This window comes from Petaurus breviceps, unplaced genomic scaffold (assembly GCF_028583685.1).
Source record: "Petaurus breviceps papuanus isolate PSGF00001 unplaced genomic scaffold, PetGlider_PUasm1.0 181, whole genome shotgun sequence".
Taxonomy (NCBI): Eukaryota; Metazoa; Chordata; class Mammalia; order Diprotodontia; family Petauridae; genus Petaurus; species Petaurus breviceps.
Window position 1 is genome coordinate 13,344,020 of NW_027185784.1, and position 13,389 is coordinate 13,357,408.

The 13,389-nt window shown below is 40.6% G+C and overlaps 1 protein-coding gene across 5 annotated transcripts in view; it reads right to left on the reverse strand.

Annotated features, from left to right (window-relative positions):
- COPG2 (COPI coat complex subunit gamma 2) overlaps positions 1-13,388 on the reverse strand; it is a 42,676-nt gene extending 29,288 nt beyond the window's left edge. For 3 of the 5 annotated variants that reach the window (XM_069087233.1, XM_069087235.1, XM_069087232.1), the window contains exons 1-5: positions 13,241-13,388; positions 11,224-11,276; positions 7,464-7,544; positions 5,224-5,295; positions 2,038-2,117 (exon numbers count right to left, since the gene is read on the reverse strand). In XM_069087233.1, the coding sequence (XP_068943334.1) occupies positions 2,038-2,117; positions 5,224-5,295; positions 7,464-7,544; positions 11,224-11,276; positions 13,241-13,367 (413 nt within the window). In that variant the 5' untranslated portion in view covers positions 13,368-13,388. Of the gene's footprint in view, positions 1-2,037; positions 2,118-5,223; positions 5,296-7,463; positions 7,545-11,223; positions 11,277-11,395; positions 11,463-12,863; positions 13,001-13,240 lie in introns of those variants that run through there. The other 2 variants (XM_069087234.1, XM_069087236.1) reach the window with 2 other exon arrangements.
- Position 13,389: the final 1 nt, after the last annotated feature.

Here is a 13,389-nt window from a genome sequence, read left to right on the forward strand (position 1 = left end):
TTGAGTCTTCACAATTTGTTTAATTTATTGACATATACATTCCACTTTTTAAAAAAAAGCACACAAAGAGTTTGGTGTATAACTGCATCAGATTCAGCAAGGGAGAAGGGAAGGGAACAAAACAAATATGCTGGTCCTGAAGGAGGAATGAAAAAGAAGGAAAAAGCAAAAGAACTATAATCTAAGGAAGTGTTATGATTGCCAATCATACAACTGTGAAATAGTTGAACAAACTGGGGTGCATGAATGTAACAGAGTATCACTGTGCTGTAGGAAATGACAAAAGAGACAGTCTCAGAGAATCCTTGGTGGTATAAACTGATGCAGAGTAACAGAAATACAACCAAGAGAACAATTTGTAGAAGGGCAACAATATTGTAAATAAAAACAGCTTTGAAAGACTTAAGGACTCTGATCAAAGCAATGACCAAACATGTGCTTAAAGGGCTGATGTTCACCGTGAAGCATGTTCTTGACCTGACACGAGGTGTAGAGACATACATTTTGGGATTTGCTTTGTTTGACCATGCTTATTTGTTACAAAGATTTTTTTCCCCTCCTTTCTTCCTCTTTGTTAATAGTGGGGAGGGAGTAAGGAATAGTGATGCAAAAGAAAGAGGGCCATTCAAACATTTTTAAAAACGCACAAAAGAGAAGATGTTCAGGAGGAAGCACAGATAAGCAGGACAATTTTCAAAGTGTAGAACATATTAGTTTTAAAAAAGTAAGTTGTGTGAAATGCAGATTTGTAGTTTCATAAAGAATACTCTTCAGGTCCCACTGTGTTTATGGAAATGCTCTTTTTTTGGTGTTTAAGTTTAGAATTAAAAAAAAAAAAGATACTAGAAAAGGAAGTGCTTACTCCAATTCTCCCTGTCTTACACCTTGGGAACAATACATACTGCTTGCTAATACCCTCCAAAAAGTACTTTCATCACCTAGGGGTACTGATTTCCCCAAAATTCTCAAGATATCTCCTGCCAAAGAACTAGACAGGTCCTACTACCAGGAATCCCTTGGCTTATAAATTAGGTCTTGAAAGAAACCTTAGCATCCTCCTGTCCCATCCATTTTTCTCTCCCTTGATGCCAGCTGATCCCAGCCTCTAGAACCATTCCTAGGTCAGTGCCACTCTTCTGAAAATTAGACAGACTTACTGGGTAATTTTGGCTCCATTTATCTGTTCAGGATGAAACAGAAACCATCCCTAGGACCAACTACTGAATGCTCCATTCCTGGAAAAACTTTGTTGTTCTTTTTGCACTAGCCCTGATGGGTTCCATCAGATCATAGTTTTGGCTTCTGGGAACTGAGGTCCTGCTCCCTACTCCTTCACCATGAAGCTACTTTAATCAGCAAAGACCATATTAGTTAATAGAAGACCAGAAAAAAGGAAAAGCTGCAAAAGCTACCAACAGTAAAAGAAGGGACCAAAGATCAAGGGATCTCAAGAGGTTACTCAGTCCAACTTATATCTGAATAAGAATTTCTTCTAGGGTCCCTTCAAACTCTTATTCTATGATTCCCCAAAGTGGTCATCCAGCCTTTGCTCAAAAACCTTTAATGATGGGGAACACACTATTAATCTCCTGAGGCAGCACATTCTATTTCTGGATAGCTCTAGTTATCAGTTTCTTGTTTTAACCAGATGAAATCTACTTTTTTTAACAGCTGTACTTAGTTCTACCCTCTGGGACCAAAAAGAACAAGTCTAATTGTCCATTTTTCACTACAAGTCCTTTAAAAATTTGAAGAGAGGTATCATATCCCTATTAAAACTTCCTTTTTCCAGGGTAAACATCTTCAGATTCTTTATTTGATCCCCATGTGCCATGACATCAAGGTTTTTCACTCTCCTGGTTGTCCTTGTGTGGACATTTTCAACTTATCAATGTCTGCTTACCATTCCCACATTTCAGGAAGACTGATTTAAAATATATTTTTGCCATTACTTCTCTACCAGTCAAAATGTAAAACTAATTATACTTCTATTAGTATATAATAGGGGTTTATATAAGTTTCTTCACCTTCACATACCTGCTTGTGACAATAATCACATCCTCAGAGATGTTGGCCATTTCTTTGATGGTGAGGTAGCACATTCTTCTCAATGTTTGCTGGGAAAAATCATTTGTATAAGTCAACATGTTATTGCTAAGGATGTTGTCATACAAGCTACACAAATTAAAGTTCTGCTGGGGATCTGTTTAAGTGATTTTTACTCAGGTTCCCATGACAAAACCCCTGGATGCTTCTATGATGAAAAACAGAACATCTAAATAACAACAACCCTAAATATCTCACGTCACCTCTGAAGAACAAACAAATTCTGCGCCAGTGTAGCACTTATCATCTGGCCAAATGCTGACAAGTCCAACCATTTATCTATACATTTACAAATATCAGGATGCTTGACTTTAGAGAAAGTCAACTTAAAATGCATTCCAGTGGTTACTGGATAATGAACTACAAAGATATGGACCCACTTCCTCACCCCCCCACAGAAGGGAGGAAGCCTACTGAACTAGAAAAATTGCCACAAATGAATAGAGGCCTAGAATGATTAAAAAGGTAGATGAAGCCTAAAGTGCAGAGAGTTTTGAGATTAAGATGACATAGATTTAACTCAAGATTTCACTAAAAGAATATAAACAATATACTAAGGATGTCCCAGCTAAACAATCAAAAGACAGGTTTTTTCCCCCTATTCTTCATATCACTGAAGCAGGGACATTTCTTCTAGATGCCTACGGCTTTTTTGTCAATTTTTATCAGAATTTCTTGATATATTCAACTTAACCTTACAATTTAAATTAAATACTAAGAAAACTACAAGAAAATATGTCCTAACTAGCTCTCACTGAGTCTTCACTTCATGCATAGGAGATAGAAGCCTAAATTCCTCTAGCCTGGCCATTTTTGGTCCACGTATTTACTCTTTACTACTTGGATCTCAATCCCTAACCCTGCTCACTCCCTTTGGCTTTAGTGAAGCTCTCTCTGCCTGTCCTAGCATTCACCACTGCCACTAGACTGACTTTTGATACTAATGATGACAGTCTACTACAACAGTGACACCATCAGTGACTATCTCAGGGACCTCAGCAGCCATCTAGTCCAACCCTTACATGGAAAGGAATCCTACTATAACATATCATAACATATCCAACAACCATTTACCCAGTCTCTGCCTGAAGAATTCTGAGGAAGGGGTACTCGTCACCTCCCAATGCAGCCCATTCTACTTTGAGACAGTGTAATGGGAATGGGAATTTAAAGATCTTCCCCATCCCTTACTAAGCCTAAGGGAATCTGAAGACCTTCCCTGGCCCCTAATAGGTTGAATGTAATCACTGGAAGCCTGTGGTGAGAGGAGTTTGCTGAAAGGTGGAGCACAACCCACAGGAAGCTGGGAGTCAGAGCAGCTAGACACTAGGAGAGGACACACCCAGGAAGAGAGCTATTCACAGGCTTGTGAATGTTTGCCAACTGCTATGACAGTTAGGCTTGTGATGTTGGTTTGTGAGAAGGTTAAAGGATGGAGTGGCTCTTTGCTGTGTTATGGTGTATTAACTTCTATGTTGCTATGATGGATTTGGTTTCCTGGTGTTGGGATTTGGTTTTCTGGTGTTTGAATAAATGTTTTGCTTCTGTCTTCTATATGGAGAGTCTATTATATTTTGTGATTAAGAACTATGCCAGCATATTTACAGCTGCCATCAGCACTGTGAATATTGTATTGGCGCTACAAATAGCTCTAGCTGTTATGAGTTATTCTTAATATCAAGCACACATCTGCCTCTTTGCAACTTCTACCACACTTTTGGTTCTGCCCTCTGGAGCCAAACAGAACAAATCTCTCTTTCATGCTACAGTCCTTACAATATTTGAACACAGCTATCATGTCCACCCTGAGTCTATTCTTCTCTAGGGTCAACCTACCCAGTTCCTTCACAACTGTATGTCATATGACATGAATGCAAGATCCTTTTCCACGCAGGCTGCTCCCCAGGCTATCAATGTTCTTCTTCTTAAACTGTAACCCCCAGAACAGAACACTATACTCCAGATGAAGTCTAATAAGGGCTGAATTGTAGAGGGACTATTATCTCCTTATTCCTAAAAGCAATTAAAGCAGCCCAAGATCACATAAGCTTATTATTAGCTGTAGGGGCTACCATAACACAGTGACTTATATTGAACTGGTAGTACACTATTCTCTACATATCTTTCAGTCAAAATGCTGTCTAACCATGTCTCCATCATCCTGTACTTGTGAAGCTAACTTCTTAACCCAACATTTCATTTATCCATACTGAATTGTATCTTATAAGATTTAGCTCAAGGACTTTTTGGATCTTACCTCTGTAGCTATTCCTACTGGCTTAGGATCATTTGCAATTTTTATAAGCATGCTCTTCATGTCTCTATCCAAGTAACTGATTAAAAATATTCAACAGCACGGGGCTAAGAACAGATTCTGGAGAACTCCACTGGAGGCCTCTTACAACTTGTTGCTGCATTATTAACAACTATTCTTTAAGTCTAGTCACTCAACCAGTACTAAATTCATCTAACTATATTATTGTCAAGACAGAGTGGCAAGTGAAGGTGATGACAATCAGTGAGTGAAGCAAAATCAATAGGGACAAGAAAGGAGTCAAAATCAAGGGCTAAGCCAGAGAATGTGGTCATTCCCCACCAGAATCATTATACATTTAAATTCATCCTGGCCCTTTGGAATTATAGATATAGATATAAATGGAGGCATTCTATGTGCATTATGATGAACAAAATAATTTCATTAAATTGTTTTCTTATTATGTAAACCTTGTAAAAAAGGGTTTTCCCCCTAATTATATTGGTTAACATAGTGCAGGTAATTGATTAAATAATCCTCAAAGTGTTTAGATTTAAGGTATGTTTTATAGCAATTCATAAACTCAATTATGTTATGAAAAAAGCTGTTGAACAATGAGTGAAGATATCATCTGAAATATCAATCACAAATATACATTATTAAAACCTATGATATGGCTGAATGGGAAATGTTTTACAAGTTGAACTCGACCTTTAAGTCATTTAAAGCATTTTTAAAGCTCACCTATATGTGAAGCACCCAAAGTCCTGGACAAGGGTAAATTATATCTGTGGAAATCACTAACCCATTTCTTATCAATGCAAACAGAAAACACTAATTTAGCTGAAAAAGTAAAGACTTACATCATTAGACTGAAACAATCGAGTCATTGCAAAGAAGGCTTCAGTGGCTTCAGTAGTTCCAAAGTGTTCACCCTATCCAAAATAAAAGTCAATTTAACAAATCTGTTAAACTAATTGGGGATTTTCCTCTAAAACTTCTATTATTTTATATGCCCTTTAGAGCTTTGTAAAGTCATCATTTCTGTAATTTCTTCCTCTACATTCCAATTTTTAAAATGTCAATTTTCTCTTTTTCTGAGCATGTCAACAGTATAGTGATTTTGCACATTTATTTACTGAAAAATCTGTATTTTCCACTATGTAACTCAATTCTAGAACAGCAGTCCCAACTCTTTTGTGCAGAAGATCTACTCTTCTTCATTTTTCTAAAGCCTTGAGCCTTTATCAGGATTGGTGAGGTTTAGAAGATAAAAGTCTTTTTACACTGAAGGTAAAGCATCTTAGCAAAGGGGAGAAGGAGTACATGGAACTGACTATGCCCCCTTCCTTATTAGGAATCCCAGTAAATCACAGAAAAGAACATGGTGGGGACAATCCAACTTGGAAGATCTACCAAGAATCTGAAAACTAATGAGTGGACCTCTGTTCTAGAAAGTATATTCATATTTACTAAGACTAAAACCACAATAGATCTTGGGTTAATAGGAACTATCAATCTCAGTGTTTAAATCTATTGACCCAAAATAGCACTGACTCATTCACCCTTCAGAATTCAGACTTCCTATAAAAAAAAATCTTACTACTATTCAAACTGCATCTCATTAATATAAGAATAGTTAAATGAAATGCTCTGAATGCCTAAGGTGAAACGCATTAAGTGAAATGTAATAAAACTTTACAACATGTAATTGAAATGCAATTGTATATTATTTTAGAAAGAGGGTATCTGGCTCTATAAGTTTGTAATAGTGTGCTCATTCCTTTATGAAAGAATATCCTCAGGGCACATGAATTTTTAAACAAAATTTATGAATCTCATTTCCTTACTAATCTCTGAAAACATATGGAAAAGCAAATTTTGGTACAACATTTTAAAGTTTTACTCCATAAACCAGTAACTGACAAAAAAATTGTCTCATGGTTCTTGTTCCTTACTTCAATCACCTACATGCATGTGAATACAACAACATCAATTACACCATCTAGATAGCAAATCAAAGTGCCTCCTGATCAAAACTGACCTGCTCAAAATTCTACCTCCATGATGGGCAAAGATTCACAATTGTAAATTTTTAAAAAGGCAAATTAAAGTGACTATGCTTTCTATACATCATATTATTATTGATCCACTACAAATAGAATATGGATTTTTAGGTTTTTTTCAATGTCAGTGTTAAGTTTGTAATTATCCATGCTCTCCTCTAACCAATGACACAAATTTGTGAAACAGCTGACAACAATGAGGGTACAGTACAATGCTTGGTCTAGATAGAGTGAAGCAAAAATACTCCCATGAAACTAAATTGGAAACCTCAGTCTTACTAACAAGTGAGTTTAACCATCACAATGCTCACCTTTTGATAATGACTGAGAGTGACATTTACTAAGGTTCTAGAAGCACTCCCTACTCCCCACCCCCACCCCCAGCTCTGAAATAAAAATTTCCCAGCATTTGAAAAATTACACTTTGGAGTATAACATACATAACTAATCTACAGGAAGCCTAGTAAATCAGCAATCTGTTTAGTTTTTTTTAATATATTTTGAAAGGAACATAAAAACCTCTGAACAAATACAGTCAAAATATTTCCACAATAAATTATTTCATTCATTTCAAACAAAAACATATTTAAGTGCCTATCATATATGGCTAGCAGTACATTCAAGCTCACTGAAGTCAAAGACTGCTTGATTTTTGTCTGTGTCCCCAGCACACAGTTTTAGGCCTGGTACAGACTAGTGCTTAATAAATACTTGATAAACTAATTTGAGGGAATACCAAAAAAGCATATAATATGGTCTCTGCTCTCAAGGACTTTTCAATCTTGTTATTAAATTAAAATCAACTTTTTCGATTTTAAAAAGGCTGACTTTTAAAAACAATTTTTTAAGAATATAAAAGATTTTTTTCCTCAAAGTACTTAACTGAGTGCTAGATATTTCTATACAATGAAATAAACTTTGAAAGAATAAAAAAATCACAGGATTTTAGCAGTCAAAGAGACCTTTAGAGCTCATCTAGTCAAACCCCTTCATTTTGTGGAGTAGGGAAACTGAGATTCAGAAAGGCGAACATTTACCTGGTTCAGTAAATAAAGGATCTTGGTCAGAATGTGTAGACATCTTCTTGGATTGATAGGAGTCTCATTGAAGATACGAGCCTGTAGGAGTACAATAAATACATGGTATCTTTTCCTTCTCAATCACAAATCCCAATAAATTATCAACAAAATAAAGTTGTTAAATTTTTCTATCACAAAGTCTAAGTAATATTAACTAAATTTATTTATTGTATTATTTTTATTAGAAAGGTGAACTAGGCAACATGGTTCTATATCATACTTTTTCACTCTTTCCTTTTGGTTTAACTTCAGGATTTCATTTTTCAAACTAAGAATCATAATATAAAGGCACCTTAAAAAGCTTGTATGAGAGTCAAGATGGCAGAGTAGAAGCAGGACCTCCCTGCTGCTCCGGCTTCCACCTTCCCCAATCCATGTAAAGAGGGGTCTCTAAACAAACTTTGAAGCTATAGAACCCACAAAAGGAAACAGAGAAGCTAACCTCCCGCTGAGGACAGCCCAGCAGGCTGGCAGGAATCAGCCAGCGCAGTGCTCTGGCTGCTGAGCTCAGCCCCACACAGCCCCACACAGCCCCACCCTAGGCTTTAGCCCCAGGGCGGGCCTGACCAGCCTCCAGCCAGAGGGACCCCAGATCACCAGCACATAGATGTGAAGGACAAAGTGAGAGGTCAGTGCAGTCTGGAGGACCCAGTAAGTGGGAGTGCATGGCTTTTGCCCCCCGGGCACGAAGCCACTGAGACCCCGGCACAGCCAGCCAGAGCCACGTGGCAGCTTCAGCTCCTGGCCTGCAGAGTGTAGGGGGACCAAGCGCCAGTCTGAGGGGTAATTGCTCTTGCTTTAACCTTCTTGGATCTGGATTGCAGTCTAGGATGGAGGTCCTGGGGTGTGTGTCCAGCTTGCCAGAGCATGTGGAAACCTCAGAGAGGGCACCCATCTAATACCTCTGGCAGCTGAGAAAACCCCAGCATTTGGGATGAAAGCTCCCCTGTCTGGTGGCAGAGACCTACTGTGGCAAAAAGTCCAGGGGTCAAGCGACTGAGGGGCGACATGACCAGGCAAAGGAAACAAAGCAGACAGAAGATTCCAACATTAGACTCCTATTTTGGGGACAAAAAAGGAGCAAAGCATGGAACAGGAGGAAGATAGTGCAGTCAGAACTCCTGCACCAAAAGCTTCAAAGGAAAATACAAGCTGGTTATAGGCCATAGAGGACCTTAAGAAGCAGATAAGAGAAGTGGAGGAAATATTGGGAAGAGAAATGAGAAAAAGCAAAAAAATTATGAAATGAGAGTCAACAGCCTGACTGAGGAAAATCATACCTTAAAAAATAGACTAACTCAAATGGCAAAAGAGGCTCAAAAAGGCAATGAGGAGAAGAATGCCTTAAAAAGCCGAATTTGCCAGATGGAAAAAGAATCTCAAAAGCTCAATAAGGAGAATCATTGCTTCAGAATTAGACTGGAGCAAATGGAAGCTAATGACTTTATGAGAAATCAAGATGCTGTTAAACAGATCCAAAAAATGAAAGAATAGAAGGCAATGTGAAATATCTCACTGGAAAAACCACTGACCTGGAAAATAGATCCAGGAGAGATCATTTAAAAATTACTGGACTACCTGAAAGCCATGATCAAAGAAAGAACCTAGAAATCATCCTCCAGGAAGTTCTCAAAGAAAACTGCCCTGATATTTTAGAACCAGAGGGCAAAACAGAGGTTGAAAGAATCCACCAAACACCTCCTGAAAAAGATCCCAAAAAGAAAACTCCTAGGAATATTATAGCCAGGTTCTAGAATTCCCAGATTAAGGAGAGAATATTACAAGCAGCCAGGAAGAAACAATTTGAATATTGTGGAAACACAATCAGGATAACCCAAGATCTGGCAGCTTCTACACTGAGGGATTGAAAGGCTTGGAATATGATATTCCAGAGGTCAAAGGAGCTGGGATTAAAATCAAGAGTCACCTACCCAGCAAAACTGAGTATCATGTTTCAGGGAAAAATATGGTTATTCAGTGGAATAGAGGACTTTCAAGCATTCTTGCTGAAAAAAACAGAGTTGAATAGAAAATTTGACATTCAGATACAAGAAGCAAGAGAAGCATGAGAAGGTAAACAGGGAAAAGAAATCATAAGGAACTTATCAAAGTTGAACTATTAACATTCCTACATGGAAAAACAATAATAGTAACTTATGAAACTTTTCTCAGTAGCTTAAGGGAATAGCAATATATATATATATGAGGGTATATGGGCATATGAATACATATGTGAATGTGTGTATATATGTTTACAGGCAGACATAGATAAAGGGCACAGGACCAATTTAACAGGAGGGGATGATACTTAAAAGGTGAAATTAAGAGGTGAGAGAGGAATATAATGAGAAGAGATGGGGAGAGACAGAATGGGGTAAACTATCTCATATAGAAGAGGCAAGGGAAAATGGTTACAATGGAGGGGAAGAATAGGAAGGCAAAAAGGAATGGGTCAACCTTATTCCCACTGAATTTGGCTTGAGGAGGGAATGAAAAACACATTAAATAGGGTATCTCACCCTCCAGGAGAGTAGGGGGGAAGGGGATAAGAGAGGGGATGATAGAAGGGAGGGCAGGCTGGGGCGGAGGGAAGTTGGAAGCACCCACTTTTGAAAAGGGACGGGATCAAAGCAGAGAATAGAACAAGTGGGAGGTGGGATAGGAGGGAGGGAAATATAGTCAGTCTTTTACAATATATCTACTATGTTACTGTTTTGCATTAGCCACACATGTACAACGTATACTGAACCGCTTATCTTCCCAGTAAGGGTGGGTGACAAGGGAGGAAGGGAATGAATCTGGAATCAAAGTTTTAAAATCAAATATATATACTATTTTTTTTTTTAAGCAATCAGGGTAAGTAACTTGCTCAAGGTTACACAGCCAGGTGTTTCTGGGTGGGTGCTAAGTGTCTGAGCCCGGATTTGATCCCCAGGTCTTCCTGATACTGAAGCCTGTGCTCTTACTCGCTGTGCTACCTGGCCGCCCCCCATACTATTATTAATACTATTTTACATGTAATTGGGAAATAAGATATACAGGCACTGGGGCATAGAGATCCACTGGAAAAGTCAAAAGGGGTATGGGAGAAAATATGGGAGAGAGCAGATTGGAGGAGGGATATCCTGTGGGACTGCTATTTTGGGGTGGTGGGTAGGGAAAAAACGGGGAGAAATTTTGTAACTCAAAATCTGGAGGAAATGAATGATGTAAATCAGAAGATAATAAAGCATTAAAAAAAAGCTATGAAATTTAACATTTATAACTTCCATCAGTAGCTTTATAAAGTACCTGTTTGAGAGGGCTAGGTGGTGCAGTGAATAAAGCACTGGCTCTGGAGTCAGGAGGACCTGAGTTCAAATCTGGCCTCAGACATATAACATGAAAACTACCCCTGTGTCCTTGGGCAAGTCACTTAACCCCAATTGCCCTCCAAAAAGCAAAAAAAAATAAAGTATCCATTTGACATCTTTTATATAAAAATTCATTGCATCACAGCATATTTATCCTATGACAAAACCACCATTGTTCCTTTTTCCTTTGGGCTATATTATTTTATCTCATTCATTATAAGCCTTAATTCACCTCTAGGAAAGCATTTTTCAGTCATGATAGCTAAAACATGAACTCTGAAAGTCTCCTAGAGATGTTCTGATTCCTCTTGGGGGGGGGGGGAAGGGAAAACAAACATAAAAGACAATATACTTCTAAGTCATACCTCCTGCAAAACAGCACTCTTCTCCAGATGCTGAAAAGGGTTAGAGCCACTACCTAAAAGAGAAAACAAATAAAATAGTATCAATAACTAGCCACAGGCAAATTCATTTGCCAACAATTAAGCAACAATGAAAACAAAAGGAAAAAGGAAATGGAAACAAATTCAGGAACACCTTTTTAAGAGCCTGAGCATCTGGATACCACAATAGCCGGCATTACTAAGTTGCTTGTAGATGAAATTAAGTGACCTTGGTTCTATTTCTAGTTCTGCTGACACACCTCCTGACTTTGGAACACTCCCCAATAATCTAACAAAAATAGGAATTATATTATGGTGTTAAGAGTGGAGTGCTGTTTGAAATAGGAACACAAAAGTTCAAATCCTAGGTCAGATGCTTACTTGTGTGAGTCTGGGCAAGTCACTAGACCCTCTCTGTGCCTCAGTTTCTGCTCTGTAAAAAGTGTGTGCAGAGGAAGAGGTTGAACTTGATAGCCCCTAATATCCTTTCCATTTTAAAATCTATGCCCCTATTATAGTCCTGGGGGCAGGTGGGAAGGGCTGAAAGCCCAAGCTATAAAACCAGTGTCCTGGAACAAATTCTTCTGAGATTTTCTGGAACAAAACTGACAGCTACGAAATACGCAGAAATTATTAGGTGTAGAGTGAAGAGAAAACACTTATCAATTCAAAGTATCCAATTCATATTTCATTTCCTCCTCTGCAAAGTGAAGAAGTTGGGCTAGTTGACACAAGGTACTTTTCTGCTCTAAATCTCTGATCCTGACACTATCACTGAGACTCCAGTCGGCCTAGATGAGCTTCAAGGTCTCTTCCAATTCTAGGAGCTTTTGTGATAAGCATTAATCAAACTGTAGGGCACCTTTAGCTCTTTAGATAAGCTCTTATATCTACCACTCTGTAACAGAGAAGCTATGCTGAGGGGGGTAAACTACACCCAGTTAGGAGGCACCAGGCAGTTTTCAATCGTCTTGGCACCGCCCCCACACCAGCAAAGATAGAGGCCTAAGGCCTTCCTGACCTCTGTGAATCTCAGGCCAGACTATCCTTCCCCAACAGGTGGAGGAGCCTGGGGAAGAGCACTTTCCTCTCTGAGAGGCACTTCGGCGCTGCGGGGCCTCGGGGCTCACACCCTCCACCTCCTACTTTCGTTTGAAGACGATCTCTAGGAGGGGGATCCACTGTATCCAGGGCCGGCCCTGGCCGATATGGGACAGCCCTGGCTGTGGGGAACTCCTTTTCACCGACGCTAAATTACACCTGACGTTCTGGGTCTGGGGGGCAAGCAGGGCAAAGCTAATCCGTCTTCCACTAGAGGGCTCTTTAAATTAGACCGCGATCCTGACCCTTCTTTCCTAAATCTTCCATTTTCCCACCCTCAGCCTCCCCTACCCCGGAGCCTCGGACTAGGCTGGATGGCCCACGAGGGAGGTGGGGCGCCGGGAGTGTACAAGCTCTCGCTTCCCCCGGGAATACAAACGAAGGCGCAACGGTCCTAGGAACATGAGGTCCGGAGGGTCCTCACGCCTCTGACCCCCGCCCCCTCCCCCCCACTAACCCACGCCGCGCTCGGTTAGCCCTCGGTGGGACCCCCCCCCCCCCTTCCCCCCCCCCTTGCTCACTTCGACCGCCTCCAGCCATGGCCCCGCCTCCTCTCCACCACCAACCCCCGGGGCCGGAGGGGAAGGGCTGCGAGGGGCAGCGCAGCGGGAGCATGCGCCCGAGGGCAGCCCAGGCAGGGCGCGCGCCGCCCGACCGGGAGGGGGGGGAAAGGCAGGGTCTCGAGCTGGGGGAGGGGCCACGGGAAGGGCTCGCACTAGAGGAGGAGGAGGGACTCCAGCTCCGAGCCGCTCTCAGCCCCGCCCGGTCCTCCCACCTTCCCTCTGTCCAGCTCCCAGGGGAAGGAAGACGCGCCGCCCCTCCCCGCCGTCCCCGCACTACGAGGAGGAAGCGTTGGAAAAGTGGGGATAGGAGGAGTTCCCCAGGTCCCTGCGTGTACCAGACTCTTCGTCCTTCTTGTCGAATTTTTTAATCATCTCCCGCGACAACTGATCTCTAGGCCAACCGGAACCGTCCGAGCCGACACCGCCGAGAGGAACAGGCTCCACCGGAAGCCCGGCCCCCATTCCTCAAGCTGGCTGGGCAGTT